This window comes from Myxocyprinus asiaticus, chromosome 36 (genome assembly GCF_019703515.2).
Source record: "Myxocyprinus asiaticus isolate MX2 ecotype Aquarium Trade chromosome 36, UBuf_Myxa_2, whole genome shotgun sequence".
Classification (NCBI taxonomy): Eukaryota; Metazoa; Chordata; class Actinopteri; order Cypriniformes; family Catostomidae; genus Myxocyprinus; species Myxocyprinus asiaticus.
This window is the reverse complement of record NC_059379.1, coordinates 39,450,839-39,472,923: the sequence shown is the minus strand read 5'-3', so window position 1 is coordinate 39,472,923 and position 22,085 is coordinate 39,450,839. Positions and strand designations below refer to the sequence as shown.

The following is a 22,085-nucleotide window of genomic DNA, read 5'->3' as shown; positions in this document are numbered from 1 at the left end:
ATATATATATATATATATATATATATATATATATATATATATATATATATATATATATATATATATATACTTTTGACATTACGGTAATGACGTAGTATTAGCGCTCTCTGATTGGCAGAGGCAACCGGAAGTGCTCAAAGTATACACTTCCTTGACGACGAGCGCTAGGACGCTTATAGTTGTTGACATGTGTTTCTTCGAGTGTGCCGTGTATATTTTAGACAGGTTAATGTTTATAAAATGATAGATACAATACAAATGGCTTTCTATACATCTTTCTGATTATGAGTGCATGGCTAGTAATATTAAAAACCATCTGGAATTAACAAATATTCTTTCACAAATGTCGACTCGAGTCTTCTGTCGTGTTTTGATTCTTTTCGCGATTTTTTATCCTAAAGCGACGCATTCTCAGAGTTTCAGTGATCCGATTGCAGTGAATGATTCTCTGAACACTACTCAGACCTTCACTGATCAGACGAGCACGGATCGGAGTCAATACCCCTTCACATTTACTGACAAGCCACCTACAACCTCTAACCAGTTACCATTAACTAAAGCAGCAGCAGCAGCGACGGATCCATCTGTGACCGCAGCACTCACAACAGATATCACTGCTGTTCTGCCCACTAATGCCACAATACAGCCCATCACAAACCTGACGGGTGAGTAGAAAGAGGGGGAATCTCAAGAAGTCCGTCAAGATCATACTCCAGCCAAAAATAGTCAAATAACTAAATAGAAGGATGTGTAAGGTTGTTTGAATTGTGACATTATTTTTTTAGGACACCTTTTCACCTCAGTTCTCATTACTGTCATGGGTTACTTTGAGTTTATTTGTATTAATTCTCACTATATTTAGTGGTGATTCTCGTTAGATTCTCATTACTGTAAGGCAGTTTGTTTGTAATTATTGTCAATGATGATTCTCATCACTGTAATACAGTTTTGCACAGAAAGTTATCCTGCTTCATTTTCTTCATGCATTGATGATTTTGTGGTAAGTTCTTGACAGGCTTTGTGAGATTCACTTATCCAAAGTTATTTACCGTTCACTTCTTACAGGTTCAGAGTATCCTGAGTTTAGATTTCTTTATCAGTGATGAGAAGTCATGGATTAACATACTTGGGTTCTGTGTACAAAAAACTAGACCGATATCTATTTTATTATATCAAAAACTATTTTATTGTTCTAACTTCTAACAATAAATAATTTCCATTGGAAATCTGTTGGATCGGTTGAACACATGACAGGCCAACATTTTTAAAGAGCCAGAATGAAAGATAAATACAATTTTAAAAAATATGAAAGATTATATAAAAAAAAACTTCATTTGAAAACATGACAATTGATGTTGAAAAAAAAAAAAAGGTATTTTTTTACTCCTAAACAATAGAAATCACATTTAACATATTATGATTACTACAAATTAATATAATGAATTTCGGCATGTCATAAATTTTCCGGGTTTCATTTATTTTGTAGATATTTCTTAGCATTAAAAACAGATTTTAAAAAATTATTTTCAACTAAATGCAATGCAATAAATTAATATAATTAAATATATATATATATAAACATTAGTTTTTCAAATCAGCATTGTCATGCTTATGACTGATGTGCAGTTGGTTAATAATTAAATAATCAATGAAATATTGGTGGCTGCTACATCAGTGCATCCCTACACTTTCAGGAATCAGCCCTGATCTGTTCCACGTCACTGTTATTACTGGTCATAAATGGAGCTGACTGTTGTGTCTCTGCTGCAGACTGTCATTGTGACGTCACTCCTGATTTTTGTGACATTGGCTGCTGTTGTGATGTCATCGACTGTGGTCTCCTCAACCTCAGCTCTGTGTTTAACGGCTGCAGTCAGGACACAAGGTAATCGGCATTATCTGTACTATAGCATGTGTTCGCAATCATTTAAATGTGATTGACATACACACACTGTACACTGGTCTTACTCGCTCACAGGTCTGGCGTGTGTCTTGAGAGCTGGCTGATGTTCAGAGCCAACATCGATCCAGCGCTAGTTACACTCACGGGAAACCTGTTTTGTGTTCAGAGAGAAGAGGGTACTCACCATCCGTTACTACTGGCTATTTTAAACATGCAATGAGGTCATACCTCAGTCTGAAACTATATTGTCACATTATGTGCGCTGTTTCAAATACCGTACTATTTTAAAAAATATATTTTAGATTTATTTTCAAACTTCTCCCAAATTTTCAACATGAATGCATGTCCTCTTTTAAAGGCTGTAGTTTATTTCTCATCTTCTCTCTTCATTTAGAATTGCAGTCAAACACTCAGACTTCTTCTGCTGTCTCTCAATCCAGTCCTCTCTATCCACTTTCACTGAGAGATCCAACAGCCTACAACAGTCACAAAAACAACTTTTACAAGGTAAACTGTGAGATTATGTTAATTCTCATCATGTATCTACAGTTACAGTATCTACTTAAAAAAGTCAGTTGACACCAGGGTTGGTTTAAAACAAAAATGTTGGCTTTGGTACAATACCAGCTTCACTCTCTTAGTATCGATTAGTGATCAAACGATATGGGTTTTTAAATGACCAAAATGCAGTTTTTAGAGCCAGGAGATGTGGTTGCTTTCTACCAGCTGCACAAATTGCAAGCACAACAGGAGACAACTTGATGACGACACAGCTTAATGCTCATTGGCTTAAACAACCGTAAGTTTTTGTTGTAGCGGAAAATGTTTAAAATGTTTTTTATTTTTAGGAGTTATGTTTAAACACTTCCAAAACTATGTGATTGTAATCCTATTTCTAAAATGCTGTACCTAAGATAATAGGCTCCAGCACTACCCGCAACCCTACAAAGGACAAGCGGTTATAGAAGATGGATGGATGGGTGTATCGAAGATATGTGTTTTTATGAAACTAAAAATGGATGATAACATACACAAACTTGGGTGGAAAATGAAATAACATGTACATTAGGTGACTTGTTCATCATAACCATTTCCATGTAAAAGCCAAATTGAAGTTGCATCTACTTTATTAAAAGAACATGAACGCAAATATCAGGATTGGGTGCGTTCCATTCAGAAGTGATCGTCCCTATGCCCAATTCCCTTCTTAGACTTTACCATCCACTGTAAGAGCTTTGAAAAGAGTGTGGCTCAAAAACAGTCATTCAGAACGTACTTTTTAAATCGTTTTTTTTATTGGAAATTCTCTTGAAATGATCTTCGGGTATGATTATCATAATTGTTCTTCTGAAGTGCACTCTAAAGGAATCATTCATGCTGTTTAGAACGCAGGAAGATTCATTCCTCTGCAAGGGGACATCTGCTTGCATAGGTGGCTGGTCCACAATGAGAAAATAGAACTGTCCGACTTGTCAGCCTTTATTTCACTCCGCCATGGACTGCAGCTGCCTACTCTCATGTAATTTAAAGGCAAGGTATTGACCTGGCCAAAATATCGTCCGATCGCTAGTGTCAATGCAAAATCTTTACCTTAGGCAAGGGGTTTTCAAACTTGGGCGGCAAGGGGGTACTAGGGTGTTCGCAAAAAATAAAAGTATTAAATATAAAAAAAATATATATATATATAAAAATAAAAGTATTAAATATAAAAAAAATATATATATACTGTACTGTGCAAAAGTCTTAGGCACATAATGGTTATTTATATCTTCAGCTTTAGTGTGTCAATAGGAAATATACATTTTAGACTCCCAAAAATTACTTTTGCAAATAGAAAAGATTAGAATAGAAGAACAGGGAGCCCTGCAACAGATGTCATGGCCCCCACAAAGCCCCCCACTGAACATCGTGTCAGTCTGAGATTACATAAAGAGACAGAAGCAATTGAGACAGCCTAAATAGACTGAAGAACAGTGGTGAATTCTCCAAGAAGCTTGGAACATCCTATCTGCCAACAACCAAGAAAAACTGTGTCCAGGTGTACCTAGGAGAATTGGTGCTGTTTTAAAGGCAAAGGTGGTCACACCAAATATTGATTTAGCTTTTTTATGTTTACTGGACTTTATATGACATTAAGTGATAAATGAAAACTATTTATGTCATTATTTTTGAAGACATCCTCACTATGCAACATTTTTCACAAGTCCCTAAAACTTTTGCACAGTACTGTATATAAAAAGAAAATTTAAAAAAATGTTGCATTATTTAAAATGATTATTAAGAATGTATTAATTAAAATTATTACCGTTTCATTCTGAAATACCATTGGATTATTCATAATTATTTTATTCTAATAACAGTCATCGTTTTAAATTATGATAAAAAAAAAAATCTGCATATAATTTAATATATTATTAAAAATATTTAATTCCTATTTATAACAAATAAGGGTTGTACTTTACTATTTTCTTTTAAGCTGCTTTAAACAATATTTATTGTAAAAAGTGCTATAAACAAATAAATTTGAATTGAATTAAAAATGTTTCTCTTCAGGTTTAAACATAGAAAAAAGACACTGTCAAACTAATAAAAAGTATATATTTTCCATATAAAATGTGTTTAAAGGAATATTCCAGGTTAATTACAAGTTAAACTCAATCGACAGCATTTGAGGCATAATGTTGATTACCACAAAAATGGTAATAAAAAATCAAGGTTACAGTGAGGCACTGGAAGTCAATGGGGCCAATCCATACATGTTAAAATACTTACTGTTTCAAAAGTATAGATGCAAGACATAAACAATATGTGTGTAAACATGATTTTGGTGTGATAAAATCACTTACTAACTATAGAGATGTGGGCGTGACCGAGCAACATCTGTGGAGAGTGAGGCCAGGAAAGGAAGAGCGGTAAGGATTGACACCTGTGGGAAATTATCTCTAACAGCTGTTCTGTGTTTCAGTGAGAGCTAGAGAGGGATAAAAGGGCAGTCCAGACTGCCGAAGGGGAGAGAGAGACGCACGCAGCAGAGTCTTGTGTGTGTGTTGCTGAAAAGCAAACAGTGTGTATTAGACTGAAAAGTGTGTGCAATAAAAAGCTTATGTGGATTGTTTACCCAGCTCCCACTTCCTCCTTCACAAAGTAGCAAGAGATCTGTTACACTAACCTTTTCTGGGTAGAGTTATAGCCAATTTTACATCTTCATTACCATGATGATTTTATTGTCAACAAACCCTAAAACGACTTTAAAATTACAATTTAAACAACTTTACAGCTCAAATGATACACAAGTTTTAACAGAAGAATTCATTGAAGTGCTTTTTATAAAATTACAAGCTTCACATTTCTGCTTTTAAAACTTCCAAAAGTTGGCCCCATTGACTTCCATTGTAAGTGTCTCACTGTAACCTAAGTTTTGGCTTTTTTTTTAAGAAAAGGAGGGACGAGTCGAAAATAATTTTATGTCGTAATCAACATTATAACACAAATGATGTAGACTAATCTTAACTTGTATTGAACCAGGAATATTCTTTTTATTTTGCTTTAGTGCAATGGCACTATAAAAGCCATGGGGGGTGTTTTTGTTATTTATTCCGTTTGTTGCCACTAGAAATTATCAAAATTACCTAAACTGTTAGAAATGACAAATTTCACATTTAATTAACATTACCTCCACACTTCATCACACTGCCTGAACTCCACTGTCATCAGGTACTGAAGTTTGTGCAGTTATGGTATCCTAGCGTTTTACATTTTTGGTATGCTGGTTTCTTTTGTGCAAGCCCACTGTACCTTCAGATTATGCCATTGAGCAGTTGTATGGTGTGAGTCATGTGTTGCACATTTGCCTTTGTTGCAGGTTGATGACATCATTCTGACCTTTTACAACAGCACGTCCATAGTGAGCGCACTTAGACAGCCGTCACCAGGTCCAGCTACATCCACCTGTGTCAACCGCAATCCTGCAAGTATGGGCAAAAACGTGTACATACACCGATCAGCCACAACAATAAAACCACCTGCCTAATATTGTGTAGGTCCCCTTCGTGCCGCCAAAACAGCGCCAACTCGCATCTCAGAATGGCATTACATACAGAGCGGTTATCTGAGTTACCGTAGACTTTGTCAGTTTTAACCAGTCTGGCCGTTCTCTGTTGACCTCTCTCATCAACAAGGCATTTCCATCCACAGAACTGCCGCTCAATGGATGTTTTTTGTTTTTGGCACCATTCGGAGTAAATTCTTGAGACTGTTGTGTGTGAAAATCCCAGGAGATCAGCAGTTACAGAAATACTCAAACCAGCCCATTTGGCACCAACAATCATCCATGTGATTATCTAATCAGCAAATCATGTGGCAGCAGTGCATAAAATCATGCAGATACGGGTCAGGAGCTTCATTTAATGTTCACATCAACCCTTCAGAATGGGGAACAATTTGATCTCAGTCATTTGGATCGTGGCATGATTGTTGGTGCCAGATGGGCTGGTTTGAGTACTTCTGTAACTGCTGATCTCTTGGGATTTTCACACAGTCTCTAGAATTTACTCCGAATAGTGCCAAAAACAAAAAAAGTTCTGCGGATGGAAATGCCTTGTTGATGAGAGAGGTCAACAGAGAATGGCCAGACTGGTTTGAACTGACAGTAACTTAAATAACCGCTCTGTACAATTGTGGTGAGAAGAATATGCGAGTTGGCACTGTTGGCGGCACGAGGGGGACCTACACAATATTAGGCAGGTGGTTTTAATGTTGTGGCTGATCGGTGTATTTGACCAGGATCAACAGTTTTTTTTTTTTTTTTTTTTTCTTTTCCCTTTTTCTCCCAATTTGGAATGCCCAATTCCCAATGTGCTTTTAAGTCCTCGTGGTCACGTAGTGATTCGCCTCAGTCTGGGTGGCGGAGGACGAATCCCAGTTGCCTCTGGGTTTGAGAACGTCAACCCGCACATCTTATCATGTGGCTTGTTGAGCGCGTTGCCATGGAGACATAGCGCGTGTGGAGGCTTCACGCCATCCACCGCGGCAACCACGCTCAACTCACCACGAACCCCACCGAGAACGAACCACATTGTAGCGATCATGAGGAGGTTACCCCTTGTGAATGTACACTCCCTAGCAACTGGGCCTAGCAAATTTGGTTGCTTAGGAGACCTGGCTGGAGTCACTCAGCACGCCCTGGGATTCGAACTAGCGAACTCCAGGGGTGGTAGCCAGTGTCTTTACCACTGAGCTACCCAGGACCCCCCAGGATGAACAGTGTTAATTATGTATTGATTGTGATCTCTTTCTCAGGGTTCTTGCATTCTAGTTCTCTGTCCTGCTCTCGTATGGTGACTGCTCGCTCTTGTGTGGACGACAGCAGTTTGAACGCTCAGAACTATTACACTGATTTTAGCATACTGAAGGTATAACTTTAGCTCTGTTGAGCTGCCTACTTAGACAGCATTTTAAGGAATCATAGGTGCACTCTAAATGCAAAGGTTGTATCAGTCGGAGGTGTAATTGTTCTGACTTCTGTGATACCTGTTAGAAACCACTCGGCTCCAGGAAGTTACATGAATGAAAATAATAAAGTAGGTAATAATAAATCAGGGAATGTAATGAAGTGTAAAGAAGTCCAAAAGCAAATCTAGGTGCTGGTGAGGGGAAGAAAACACACTGAGGAGTAGGGCGTTTTTAAAAGCTGCTCAGTTCAGGCCTCATTTCAGGTTAATCAATACACATGTTCTTTGACTCCACCCTGTAGGTGGAAACTGGTGGATAAAAAATAGCATTAACAACAAAGCAGGCCTTTAAACAACATATTTTGAAGTAGAACTATCATAAACAAAAAAAAAAAAAAAATGACACTGCATGAATTAGTTGAATTAGCACAATGGATTATAGGTTCAGTTTTCCCAGACACTAAAATGTGATATTTACTGTAAAATAATGAGTGCTTTGATGTTTTGAACTAATGCTTTTTATACATACTAATTTCCGCTGCTTTTGTTATAATTTTTCTAGGTTCCCAGGGCCCAAATGGAGAACGGGGCAGAACTGGTAGCTAGATCACATGATTTCTAATTACTATTTCTAATTCTAATATCTAACTAAAGTGATACTTATGGATATCCATACATTTTGTTTTCCACAGTCTTCGAGCCCCAAAATGTTTTTATTCACTGTCTTAGATCCCATTTTCTACAGTGCGTGACTGGCCTAAACCACGTGAATGGAATGGCTTGTGTCTGAATGTGGTGTCAAAGGTCAGTGCAGAGGTTTGTGGGGATGCACATGTGAAGAGGTGGTCAGCATGTACATGAGTGAAGTGTTCTGTTGTACTCACAGGTGGAGTATGCAATCAAGTACACCGGCAAAGGAGAGATCATACAGGCCACAGTGAACATAGAACTGATGAACACAAGTACAAATACACAGCTACTGCAAAAGCATACAGTTGTATTTCAGGTATGTACCTCTATATAATGTTCTAATGCATCATCACACATTTAGGCACATTTAAAATGCCTAGAGTTAAAAATCCCATTCATTTTTTGTCAATAGGCGAATTAATTTTTAGCGATAACTTGTACATTTTTAAAAGACAGACCTGCCGTGGACTCCAATGTTGTTATTAATGGTATGTGCTTCTGTTGAAGGCATCAGTCTGTTATTTTAACTTAATTTTTTTAAGTATCGTGTTTAATAGCAGAATTCCTGGTGAAGAACTACACTACCCATGGTCCTGAGGAGAAACAATCCACCAATAAGAGAATTGCGACCAACAAAGTGCGCCTGTTCGAATGACGTACTGTGAATGACGCAATCAATTAGGTCTTCCTACACTCACAAACTACTTGTATATTTGTAAATATCTGAATATTTTGCCGTAAACTTAAAACAGTAGTTCAATATTTTTCCATCGTTTTTAATTCGATTACCTCATTTGCAATGCTTTATGGTAGGGGTGGGCAATATGACCAGAATTCTATATCACAGTATGTGTAATTTTATATTACGGTAACGGTTTATATCACAAAATTGAAATGATGAAAAGTGATTCAAAAACTTTCTTTTTTTATTTGAAACTATGTCCATTGCAATGAAAAATACATTATCAATAAACTACTAGTTATTAAAAATCTCTGCATCGTTTTTCAATCCGAGCAAAAAATGAGGCTTCTCTCTTTTTAGCTGAACGCAAGTATTTGCTTAGATTCTGAAGCAAACCTCTCCATCACACATTTGTTTTTGGATTTAGCCTTCATTTGGATACTGGAAACCGTTTTGGCGACTATATGCTAAATATAAACGTAGAGTTGACGAAGGTGTTATTTAATCATTTCTGAGGTAATTTACTCGATGCGATCACTACTGAGTTTCACACAGTTTCGGATGCCACTTTATACCGACGCTTCAAAATATATCAACATACCGCCCAGCCCTACTTCATGGGATTGTAGTTCATTCCTTTGTCTTTTTGTCCAATATTTAAATATTTTTTTTTGCTTGTGATGTGTTGTGATTCACCTAGGAGCTGGTTGATTTGGTTCATGGCTTACAACTCTTTTATGAAGGAGTTTATGAAATCACTATGGAAAAAAATACTTCCAGAACCAAGATGGCTCAAAAAGTAGTTAGTTGCACTCAGTAATGGTACCATGTTGTTTGCATTGCAGTTGGCTACACCCACTCCCCCAGTGGCTACACCCACACCATCATTATTTCCAGAGGGGCTGAAACCTGGTTCGCCAGTGATCGGCTGGTTTGCTGAAAAAGCGCAACCTGTATCCTTCACATTTTACTCTGTAAGCGGAGTAATATATAGTGCGCATTCATTGGCACTGTACCTAGAGACTGATCTATAGCCTAGATTCCTAAAGCTATTATCAGTATGTTCTTCTTTGACATTTGTGGCAGCTAACAGTTTTGGGCTTGTCTGAGGATGGAGGGTGTTCTGCAGGGCTCACTACTCGGCCCGCTGTTCTTTTCAAGCAAAACACTATGACTGGCTGCACCTTCAGGTACAACATCAGAATTACACAACTTACCACATGGCTTTATATTAAAATCCTCCTTGTTTTTGCTCAGGGTGTGTTAACTTTTCAGCACTACAAACTTGAAGATGCAAAACATATGCAAATATGGTCATATATGATACAGCCAAAAACATGATTAATGCTGTATTTTGTTTGCGGTTTGTCTGTGAATGGCAGATCCTCATCCAGTAACTGTGCTGTGCTAAGGACTGAGCTGCTGGGGGTTTTAACAGGAGCTGCAGTGCCTGGTCTGATCAGTATGACTGCAGGCTCTCAGACAGACAGGACTCGTGTCATAACAGAGGACTGCTCAGTGCCGGCTTCAGTGAGTTGATTAGCTCTCATTCGTCTGTGCATATCAGTTAATAACACACTGAAGTATTTGTCTACTTAGGTCACACTTAAAAATGTCTGAATGTCATTGAATTGAGTGAACAAAATATTAAAGGTGTCCACTAACAAATGATGCTAGAGCTTTTCTCAGAACTAACTTCACTTTTCTGACCAGCTGGTGTCAAAGTGATTTTTAGTGGATGTATGAAGTCAGTTCCCCTCAAGTTCAAACAGATGACCTAGCAGAGGAACCACAGGTGGAGTTTAGCACATTCACTATGAACATGTTCCACTAATGATTGACAACCACAAAGCGACACAGTGCTTTTTATCGTTATTTTGAACACATTAAATATATTGTACATTTATGTGAAAACACAACAAACTTCTTGATTTGTTATTTTATGTAAAGCAATGATATTCATACATTTGTTAGTGTGACTTTAGTGTCCAAATACATTTTGGGGCCACTGTATCAACATCTTCAAGTGGGTTTACAATAAACATATTTCATGATGATGATTTAATTGTTATAAGACATTAAATGAAAAACAAAACAAGGAAGATTATAGGTTCAATATAAGTTAAGTGCAATTAAAAGCAGTTTACATCAGTCTACAAAAAAATAATTTTGAATCATCTCTCCTTTATTTAAAAAAATCATGGTTACTGTAAGGCACACAGTGGGAAGTAAATGGGAAGTGAATATCCAATATTACAACTTCTTGTCATTATGGAGGACCAAAGGACTCAAAATAAAATAATTAAATGAATAAATAAAGCAATAATTAAATATACCAATTTATATTGAAATAATTTAATCATTAAGTAACAAAATAAAAGAATAAAATGTACCCATTTACTTTAATATAATCCATGGAGGGGCCTGGGTATCTCAGCGAGTATTGACGCTGACTACCACCCCTGGAGTCGCGAGGTCGAATCCAGGGCGTGCTGAATGACTCCAGCCAGGTGTCCTAAGCAACCAAATTGGCCCGGTTGCTAGGGTGGGTAGAGTCACATTGGGTTAACCTCCTTGTGGTCGCTATAATGTGTGGTTCTCGCTCTTGGTGGGGCGTGTGGTAAGAATAGCGTGAAGCCTCCACATGCACTATGTCTCTGCAGTAACACACTCAACAAGCCACGTGATAAGATGTGTGGATTGACAGTCTCAGACGCGGAGACAACTGAGATTCGTCCTCCGCCACCTGGATTAAGGCGAATCACTACACCACCACGAGGATTTAGAGTGCATTGGGAATTAGTTATTCCCAATTGGGGAGAAAATAAAAATAAATAAATAAAATAATCCCTGAATTTATTTATTTATTTATTTTAACATTTAAAAATATCCACTTAAAAAAAAAAAAAAAAAATTACTACAAATTTTTTTTTTTTTTTTTTTCATAATCTAAACATACTATTGACATACTGACATTGGTAAAAAGAAACGTTTTTTTCATGGTTTATTACAAAGTAAATGGGTGCAATTTTATTATTGAATTATTGAATTATTTCATGAGTCAGTTATTTCAAAATAGACTGGTACATTTACTTATTGGCTTATTTATTATTTATTGATTTATTTCATTCTGAGTATGACAACAAAACCCTTTAATCTTGGTATTGGATATACACATACAAGGTTCATGACACAATGTTTCGTGTTTATACTTTTGAAACGATGTGCAATTTAGCATTTATGGACTGGCCCCATTCATTACTAGTCAAAATGAATTTTGTTTGACATTTTGCAAATGCTGTTGATTGAGCTTAACTCGTATTGAACCAGCATTATTCCTTTAATATATGCAGTACATGTATAATTGCATAATATTCTATGCAGTGTAACGGTGCAAAGAAAAAAATGATAATAAATAAAACAACACGATCTCTGCTGTATATTTTACAGTAGAGCAGTTATCCAATGAATAACTAAAGCTCTGGAATGTTTGAAATGTGTTTAAGGGGGAGGTGTGTGAAACAGGCTGTCTGCTGCCCGTCTCTCTATCAGTGCGAGTGCTCTGGGCTCAGACGGGCCTCAGGGCTCTCCCACAGAACCACATCCTGGGGGCCAAATTCATCTTCAGCTGTCAGAGACTGAAGGTTAGAGACTTAACCACCACAATTCAGAAACAGAGCTCATGTAAATTTAAATATAAAACAGGCAGACTGTGTAAAAGTTCACAACTTAAAATGGCAATGGTATCCCTTTTGTCTGCAGTGTCCCCTCCGTTCTTCTGTGCCAGTGACCACTGACGTGATGTTCTCTGAAGCTACAGTTTACCCAGAATCCCCACGTGGGGAACCCCAGCCTGAGTGGAAGTTTCCATTTGATTTTTTCTCCAGAGGGGCCGGGGAGTTTGATCAAGAGTAAAACAAACACCCGGTACATCAGTGTGCAGTTTCTGCAACGCTAGCAGCATCAAGTGGAAGTAAAAAATAATGGCACATGCACACCCACAGAAGCCATGCGTTACTAATATGTTTCATCTTGTTTTATTATTTTTCTTCTTAACCATTTGTCTTGAGAAAAGTTGTATCGATAATAACAATAATGCATGGCCTCTGTGGAAACAGAGTGCTGCAGAAATTACACACTTCCACATTTTTCTACTCTTCTCAAAGCTGAAAAGATAACACAGATGTACAGAATTTCTAGTTATTAAATAAAGTTGTTTTTTTTGTTTGTTTTTTCATCTTGGTTTTATTGGTCATTTTTAAAATACTTCCTTTGGGCATTGATCATGCTTATGGGGATTTTCTTGAGTCTCATCAAAGCAACTGACATCTTTTCCTGCCCCATGATTCCTGTGTTTGTCTCTGTGCACATAGTTGAGCAGATGAACGATGGCCGCTGGGGTGATGCCTGGCAGACGGGTGGCCGCTCCTAACTGAAAACAATCAAAGCACAGCGAGTCGATAATTGTTTGTGAAAATATCTGAACTATTGTCACGATACTGAAAAAAGTAGCAAGTTAGTAGCGTCGCTACTTTGAGAGATCACATGTTTAGTATGTACAATGGTACTGTGTGCTGGCAATAAGTTGCCAGGGCATTCATGTCTGTTTGTGAAGACTTCTGTATGTTTCCGGCCTAATTCAGAGAACTCTATCTGAGAGGTATCATTGGTTCAAAAAATACAAACTTCCTAGAAGCTCCAGAAATGACCAGTTCCTCATAACACAGAACGAATGAAGGGTCTTACTGTGTTCGGTCGAGCTCTGTCCAATATCTCTCGGACCTCCTGCGAGAGGGACACAGGCAGAGTGAGATAGTCGATGTCCTGTGGCAGACACAGACTCTCCTCCGCCTGCATTCTCTCCATCTCTCTCTTCTGCTTCTCACAGTGTGGACGATACAGAGCTGCAGCAAACACAGTCACATGATCATCACGCATTAATATACATAGTAAATTGACACCAAGTGCAACACTAATGTTCTGGAATATTCTATTACCTTCAACTTTCAGCCTCTCTGAAAACTCTAGATATGGGGAAAGGATCTCTGGGAAAGCAGTGGCCAACACGTGGAAGGAAACCTTTTTATACTGCAACACCTCCTCACCACTGCAACACAAACAACAAACTGGAAATTATACTTTCATTTACACTTACTATACCTTGGAGGTGGCCTCAATAATGATATTAAACTTAAAAACAAGTCAGATTATGACAGTGTGCCTTTAGTTATCAAATGAACATTTTAAGGTGTAAGTTGTTAACTGAAATTCTGTCATCAGTTACTCACCCTCATGTTGTTCCAAAACCATACAACTTACATCTGTGAGAGACAAAAGTACACATTTTGTTTTGCATTTTTTGAATGTGCTGGTTGATCATTTCCATGCAACTACAATGAACAGGAAAAGGTTGCAAAAGCACCATAAAAATATCATAAGTAGTAGTAGTCCGTATGACTCCTGTGCTATATTCCAAGTGATATGATAGTTTTGTGTGAGGAACAGACTTAGATTTAAATTGTTATTCATAGATACTCTTGCTCTAATTAGTGTATTCAAGAGAGTTCATGAGAGAACTAGCATTGTCCAATTAATGAATAAATCGTATTTTTAATTGGGTTCTCAAGTTCAAACTCACTGACTCATGAATATCATTGAATAGCGACTTTTTCCTCATAGGATTTGAGACTCAAGTCATATTGCTTTAGCAAGATGGCGCTGCGGATGGCCGCCTCGGTGTGTAGCTCTTCAGTTCTTTTGTTGGTTTTGTTTGTTTGTCCTGTGTTTAGTAATATTTTTCCAGTCAGTTTTACCAGGGACAAACTGCTGAACATTCGGCAGCATATACCAGACAACCTTTTCCCGGTTTTTGAATATTCAGACATTTTGCTGGACATTTTAATCGGAGGCGCAGATGTGCTGTTTAAATGCGCTAGGAATTTGGAAGTGCTCTTTATTAACTGTAGACTGTTCTACTCGCCTCGGGAGTTTTCCTCGTTTATTCTGGTGAGTGTGTATATCACACCAAACGCGTGTGTGAACACAGCGCTGCAACAGCTGACTGATCAAATCACAGACACAGAACAACAATACCCGGACTCAGTTATTATTATTCTTGGGGATTTTAACAAAGCAAATCTCACAGGTGAACTGCCCAAATACAAACAGCACATTACATGCCCAACCAGAGACAGCAATATACTGGATCACTGCTACACAACAATAAAGGATGCATATTGCTCTGTCCCTAGAGCAGCTTTGGGACTCTCTGATCACTGTCTGGTTCATCTTCTTCCAACCTACAGGCAGAAATTAAAATCAACCAAGCCAGTAGTAAGGACTGTAAAGGGATGGACCAATGAAGCAGAGCTGGAACTACAAGTCTGCTTTGATTGCATGGACTGGAGTGTTTTTGAGGCTGCAGACACCAATCTGGACGAGCTCACAGATACTGTTACATCATATATCAGTTTCTGTGAGGATATGTGCATTCCTACTAGGACTTATTTAAAGTTCAACAATGACAAACCATGGTTTACAGCAGAGCTCAGGCAGCTTCATCAGGCCATAGAGGATGCTTACAGGGGTGGGGATAAAGTCTTGTACAATCAGGCCAGGAACACACTGAACAAGGAAATCAGAGTGGCTAAAAGAAGATACTCTGAGAAGCTGAAAAACAAGTTTTCAGCTAACGACCCTGCATCAGTGTGGAGTGGCATGAAACAACTCACAAATTACAGGAATCCTACCCCCAACCCTGTGGTGGACCAACAACTGGCTGATGACCTGAATGTGTTCTACTGCAGATCTGAAAGGCCCTATCTCACACCCCACACCCACTCTGACCTTCACTTCACACAAACACCAACACCTCCTGCAACCCCTCTCCTGCTACTCAACCTGCACTTAAGATCTGTGAAGATGATGTGAGCCGCGTCTTTCGGAAACAAAAGACGAGGAAATCTTCAGGCCTAGATGGCGTCTCACCAGCGTGTCTTCGATCCTGTGCTAACCAGCTGGCCCCCATCTTCACACAGATCTTCAATAGATCACTGGAGCAGTGAAGTCCCATGCTGCTTCAAACGCTCAATCATTATTCCTGTCCCAAAGAAACCAAAAATCACAGGACTTAATGACTACAGACCTGTCGCCCTGACGTCTGTGGTCATGAAATAATTTGAGAGACTGGTGTTGGCCCACCTGAAGAACATCACTGGACACTTTCTAGATCCGCTTCAATTTGCTTAGAGCAAACAGGTCTGTGGATGCAGTCAACATGGGATTGCATCATGTCCTGCAACATCTGGACAGACCAGGGACATATGCAAGTATCCTTTTTGTGGACTTCAGTTCAGCTTTCAACACCATCATCCCAGCTATACTCCAGAATAAATTACACCAACTCTCTGTTCCCATGTCTATCTGTCAGTGGATTACCAGCTTTCTGACAGACAGGCAGCAGCTTGTGAGACAGGGGAAACTCACTTCCAGCACCTGTACAATCAGCACTGGTGCCCCCCCAGGGTTGTGTGCTCTCCCCACTACTCTTCTCCCTCTACACCAATGACTGCATCGCCAAGGACCCCTCTGTCAAGCTCCTGAAGTTTGCAGACGACACCACTGTCATTAGCCTTATCCGAGATGACGATGAGTCTGCATACAGAAGGGAGGTTGAACAGCTGGCTGTCTGGTGCAGTCAAAACAACCTTTAGCTGAACACGCTCAAAACAGTGGAGATGACTGTGGACTTTAGGAGGAACACCCCAGCACTGACCCCCCTCACCATTCTAAACAGCACTGAGGCAGCAGTGGAGTCATTCAGGTTCCTGGGCACTACCATCTCACAGGACCTGAAGTGGGAGACACACATTGACTCCATTGTGAAAAAGGCCCAGCAGAGGTTGTACTTCCTTCACCAGCTGAGGAAGTTCAACCTGCCACAGGTGCTGCTGATACAGTTCTACTCAGCTGTCACTAAGTCTGTCCTCTGCACTTCAATAACTGTCTGGTTTGGTTCAGCTACGAAATCAGACATCAGAAGACTACAAAGGACAGTTCGGACTGCTGAGAGGATTATTGGTTGCCCCCTGCCCCCCTTCAAGAACTATACACTTCCAGAATGAGGATAAAGGCTGGAAAAAATAACTCTGGACCCCACTCACCCTGCCCATTACCTTTTTGAACTGTTGCCTTCTGGCCGACGCTTCAGAGCTCTGAGCATCAGAACTGTCAGGCACAGGAACAGTTTTTTCCCTCAGGCTATCCATCTCATGAACAGTTAAATTGCCCCATTGAGCAATAACTATGTGCAATACACAGTTTAGTCTTTTTTATATTTATCCAACCTCTTCTGCCTCTGAAGAAAAAAAACAAAAAACATTTGCAATGTACATAACAGATAACAGATTTGTATTAGATTTGCACTACGTATGTGTATAATTATTATAATTTTTTTTATTATTATCTATGTCTTGCTGCTGTTTTTGTATTGTTGTACACTGGAAGCTCCTGTCACCAAGACAAATTCCTTGTATGTTTAAGCATACTTGGCAATAAAGCTCATTCTGATTCTGATTCTGATATGGACTACTTTTACCATACTTTTTGGTGCTTTTGCATCCTTTTGAAGCTTGAAAGCTCCAGTCCCCATTAGAGGTCGACCGATATTGGATTTTGCCGATACTGATAACTAAGGTGGTGGAAAAGGATGATAACCGATTATTCGTCCGGTAGTTTTTAAAATTGATTTATAGAATGTTAAAAAAAAATTCTTAGTCTTTCCTTACTGTGACGGGCTCAGACACAAAGGCAACAAGAGACCAAATTGAATAAAATCCCAGATGCAGCTTATTGTTCAACCAAAATCCCAATAATAACCAGAAAAAATTGATACTTGATGCATAACGTGGGACTTTTAACTATAAACAAGCCTGAAACACACTGGGGACTCTTATTTGAAATGACAGAGACTTGGCGGGGCACGTTTCCCATTTGTCTTTGCATGCCCTCAATTCAATTTAGGACACTTGATTTACTAATCAAAATAAAAAAATGCATGAAATTGAGGATAAAAATATGGATGAATATTGTCAATGATGACACATTTAGATGTCGCAAATTTCCCACCAGATGTCAGTGATTGTTTTTATTTCACCACTAGAGGCAGCTTTTCTAACGCATAACCAAGCCATTCTAACTGTAAAACCCTGTAGCGCTGGCCACAGGGGAACACGGAGGAATAAAAAAATAAAAAAAACACTATCAGCACCGAAATACCTGTAACACTGATATATCGGTCTGCCTCTAATTTTAATAGCATGTAAAAGTAACCAGTACATTCTTCAAAATTTCTCCTTTTGTGTTCCACAGAAAATTGTTTTTGGGACAACATGAGGGAGCATGTTTCCAGTGGTATTTGTCATTGTGATAAAGGTTTACTTAAGATTGGTGCTCTTGGTCTCGCTGATGTTGAAATCTCCCAGTTTGTCTCTCCAGCGACTGGCAGACATGGAGACCGACTGCAGAGCAGATAAAGCCTCATTCAGACTCTTACGAACACGAAGAGCTTCGTTGTAACGCTGCTCAGACACACAGCCCATCTCCTCAAACCCTGTTGAACACACATGTATACAGTCACTAACATCATTTATACCCAAACTATAGAAATCGTGCAAAAATGTAATGTCTTATGAGCAGGAGTGAAACTGGAACAAACTGTTTTATTAAAATAAGGGATAGTAGGCTAACTAATTTATTAACCATATTTCAATGTTAGACCAATATATGGGCCATATAATGTTTATAGACACATTTATTGGACATATAACAGTGACATCACCATATTTAATTTGCCATATAATGATAATAGACCAAAATATGGCCATATAGGGGTTATAGATTGATATTTTATATCTGAAAGTCTATCGATGATAAACTGATATATTAGATATTTGGCCACATACAGCAGAGATTATAAGGATGAGACAGTGACTGCTCCCACTCCCCGATTAGCAGAAGTTTTGCCCCCCCCTTGTGTAAACTCCAAAGTTTACTGGCAGTTTTATCACTGGATATTAAACATTTTCTATTTTTACATTAGTACATTTAGTGGTAATACTTTACGATACGGGTTCCATTTATAACATGAACTAAAAATGAACAATACTTTTACAACGTTTATCAATTTTAGTTAATGATAATTTCAACATCTACTAATACATTTTTAAAATCAAAAGTTGTATTTGTAAGCATAAGTTAATGTACTATGAACTAACAATAAACAATTGTATTTTTAGTAACTAACATTAACAAAGATTAATAAATACTGTAGAAAATATATTGTTAATTGCTTGTTCATGATACCTAGTGCATTAACTAATGGAAACTTATTGTAAAGTGTTACCCATTTAGAAAATATTTAGGAAATAACTGCTAATTTCAGTCATTTGATTTAGTCTCATTTGCTCTGAATAAATTATATTATATACTGTATATCTGCATTACATCGGCCGCAGTCCAGCCTGTTCTCTAGATATTGGTATTGTTGGGGAAGCTACATTCAAATTGTAGTTTCTCAAGCAACCTAGTTACTTATTACTTAAAGAAGTTAAGCTACTCTTAAAAAAAGTAGTTAGCTACACTTTAAACTACTAATGAAAAGTAACTAAACTACATTGAAGCTATTTAAAGAAGAGAATATTCTGACATAACAATCGGATTATATTATATGATTCTTCAATCAGAAGTTCTGACTGCAGAATTCAATATCACCTGATAGATTTATATTTAATTAGGGTGACATTCCCTTATGAAAATCAACCATGGTATTTATAGTTTAACCATAGTAACCACAAAATTAACTATGGTTACTACAGTCATAGTTAACAATGTCACTATCAGTCGTTTTCCTGACCAACCACTGGGCGCCGCCATGATGATTCTAATTGCCTGTTTTCTATTTCTGGTCTCGGGACGCCATGTAAAAACTGCCAAAACGAATGATCCAGAGGAGAACAATCACCATTTAAGTGTTACTTGGAGTAAAAATGAATTTCAGGCTTAACTTGTGCAGTTGTTGGCTGTCATAACAACTCAGAATAATTAATGATATCAACGTAACTAATCTCTGACCATCACTTCATGTCATCTACACACTATAGTATAAAATATCTGAACTACTGTAACACTACTGAAAACATTTTGTCAAGTTGGTAGCGTCGCAACTTTCAGGTACAACACTGCGTTTTTGGCATTAACACTGGCCATTGAATCACTCATTTCGTTGGACCACTAGATAGTTCAAACCCTGATGAGATATACATTTGCAGTTTGGATATGAAAATATGTGTACTGTATAAAGGCACAGCTTTGCATCGAAAGGTCTCCTTTCACATTCATACAGTTTTCCACTCTCCCGATACCTCTGAGCGTGAGTCTCAGGTCAGCGTTGTCGGGTCTGAGTGACGTTCTGAACTCAGCTCTGCTCGTGAACATGCGGTACGGCTCTGTCACTCCACGACCGACCAGATCATCAATCAGAACCCCAATATAACTATGAGTGCGAGAGAGAGACAGTGGGCGCAGAGAGAGAGACGTCCTGCCCGCATTCAGCCCTGCCCACAAACCCTGAACAAAGAGCACAATAACAATGGTTAAGTTGAGATGAGCGCTTAAAACTAAAAGGGCAATGTTTTGATAAGACGTCGACCAATATATTGGTTTGGCCGATTAATCGACACAGATTATTCTTTAATTAATCTTATCACAGATTATTCCAGTTATTTTGGAACTATCACTTATCTGCAGAAATCAATGCAGATAGATCACAGATTTTTTTCCTACCTTGTGGGTATATATATATATATATATATATATATATATATATATATATATACACAGTGGTGTGAAAAAGTGTTTGCCCCCTTCCTGATTTCTTATTTTTTTGCATGTTTGTCACACTTAAATGTTTCAGATCATCAAACAAGTTTACATATTAGTCAAAGATAACACAAGTAAACACAAAATGCAGTTTTTAAATGAAGGTTGTTATTATTAAGGGAAAACAAAATCCAAACCTACATGGCCCTGTGTGAAAAAGTGTTTGCCCCACCTGTTAAAACATAATTTAACTGTGGTTTATCACACCTGAGTTCAATTTCTCTAGCCACACCCAGGCCTGATTACTGCCACACCTGTTCTCAATCAAGAAATCATTTAAATAGGACCTGCCTGACAAAGTGAAGTAGACCAAAAGATCTTCAAAAGCTAGACATCATGCCGAGATCCAAAGAAATTCAGGAACAAATGAGAAAGAAAGTAATTGAGATCTATCAGTCTGGAAAAGGTTATAAAGGCATTTCTAAAGCTTTGGGACTCCAGAGAACCACAGTGAGAGCCATTATCCACAAATGGCGAAAACATGGAACAGTGGTGAACCTTCCAGGAGTGGCCGGCCAACCAAAATTACCCCAAGAGCGCAGCAACGACTCATCCAAGAGGTCACAAAAGACCCCACAACAACATCCAAAGAACTGCAGGCCTCACTTGCCTCAGTTAAGGTCAGTGTTCATGACTCCACCATAAGAAAGAGACTGGGCAAAACTGGCCTGCATGGCAGAGTTCCAAGACGAAAACCACTGCTGAGCAAAAAGAACATTAAGGCTCGTCTCATTTTTGCCAGAAAACATCTTGATGATCCCCAAGACTTTTGGGAAAATACTCTGTGGACTGACATGACAAAAGTTGAACTTTTTGGAAGGTGTGTGTCCCATTACATCTGGCGTAAAAGTAATACCGCATTTCAGAAAAAGAACATCATACCAACAGTAAAATATGGTGGTGGTAGTGTGATGGTCTGGGGCTGTTTTGCTGCTTCAGGACCTGGAAGACTTGCTGTGATAAATGGAACCATGAATTCTGCTGTCTACCAAAAAATCCTGAAGGAGAATGTCCGGCCATCTGTTCGTGACCTCAAGCTGAAGCGAACTTGGGTTCTGCAGCAGGACAATGATCCAAAACACACCAGCAAGTCCACCTCTGAATGGCTGAAGAAAAACAAAATGAAGACTTTGGAGTGGCCTAGTCAAAGTCCTGACCTGAATCCTATTGAGGTGCTGTGGCATGACCTTAAAAAGGCAGTTCATGCTCGAAAACCCTCCAATGTGGCTGAATTACAACAATTCTGCAAAGATGAGTGGGCCAAAATTCCTCCACAGTGCTGTAAAAGACTCATTGCAAGTTATCGCAAACGCTTGATTGCAGTTGTTGCTGCTAAGGGTGGCCCAACCAGTTATTAGGTTTAGGGGGCAATCACTTTTTCACACAGGGCCATGTAGGTTTGGATTTTGTTTTCCCTTAATAA

General features: G+C 38.5%; 2 protein-coding genes across 6 annotated transcripts in view; one reads left to right on the top strand and one right to left on the bottom strand.

The window, feature by feature from the left end:
* The first annotated feature begins 161 nt into the window (after window positions 1-161).
* LOC127427109 (tectonic-3-like) lies at window positions 162-12,645 on the top strand. Of its 3 annotated transcripts, none has more exons than XR_007894900.1 (14): window positions 162-665; window positions 1,771-1,885; window positions 1,979-2,079; window positions 2,298-2,410; window positions 5,766-5,874; window positions 7,202-7,314; window positions 7,916-7,951; window positions 8,083-8,157; window positions 8,240-8,359; window positions 9,571-9,678; window positions 9,812-9,915; window positions 10,108-10,255; window positions 10,439-10,520; window positions 12,232-12,356. XR_007894900.1 is itself a non-coding variant. In XM_051674480.1 (14 exons), the coding sequence occupies exons 1-14, from the start codon at window positions 293-295 to the stop codon at window positions 12,638-12,640; spliced, it is 1,806 nt and encodes a 601-aa protein (XP_051530440.1). In that variant the 5' UTR covers window positions 162-292; the 3' UTR covers window positions 12,641-12,645. The 3 variants fall into 3 exon arrangements, 2 of the variants coding, with proteins under 2 accessions (XP_051530440.1, XP_051530441.1); XM_051674480.1 differs by lacking the exon at window positions 10,439-10,520 and adding an exon at window positions 12,488-12,645 and having other exon boundaries at window positions 12,232-12,369; XM_051674481.1 differs by lacking the exons at window positions 1,771-1,885; window positions 1,979-2,079; window positions 10,439-10,520 and adding an exon at window positions 12,488-12,645 and having other exon boundaries at window positions 12,232-12,369.
* Window positions 12,646-12,980: 335 nt separating this feature from the next.
* LOC127427106 (protein MTO1 homolog, mitochondrial-like) overlaps window positions 12,981-22,085 on the bottom strand; it is a 30,979-nt gene continuing 21,874 nt past the window's right edge. The window contains exons 9-13 of one of the 3 annotated variants that reach the window (XM_051674475.1): window positions 20,146-20,350; window positions 18,164-18,335; window positions 13,723-13,832; window positions 13,472-13,629; window positions 12,981-13,157 (exon numbers count right to left, since the gene is read on the bottom strand). In XM_051674475.1, coding sequence (XP_051530435.1) covers window positions 12,984-13,157; window positions 13,472-13,629; window positions 13,723-13,832; window positions 18,164-18,335; window positions 20,146-20,350 — 819 coding nt within the window. In that variant the 3' untranslated portion in view covers window positions 12,981-12,983. Of the gene's footprint in view, window positions 13,158-13,471; window positions 13,630-13,722; window positions 13,833-15,688; window positions 15,825-15,925; window positions 17,082-18,163; window positions 18,336-20,145; window positions 20,351-22,085 lie in introns of those variants that run through there. The other 2 variants (XR_007894899.1, XR_007894898.1) reach the window with 2 other exon arrangements.

Bases quoted from the DNA above. Each gene is read 5' to 3' on its own strand.
- LOC127427109 (XM_051674480.1), top strand. From the start codon at position 293: ATGGCTAGTAATATTAAAAACCATCTGGAATTAACAAATATTCTTTCA. The intron at 666-1,770 runs GTGAGTAGAAAG...TCTCTGCTGCAG, and splicing joins GCCCATCACAAACCTGACGG to ACTGTCATTGTGACGTCACT. The intron at 10,256-12,231 runs GTGAGTTGATTA...AATGTGTTTAAG, and splicing joins ACTGCTCAGTGCCGGCTTCA to GGGGAGGTGTGTGAAACAGG.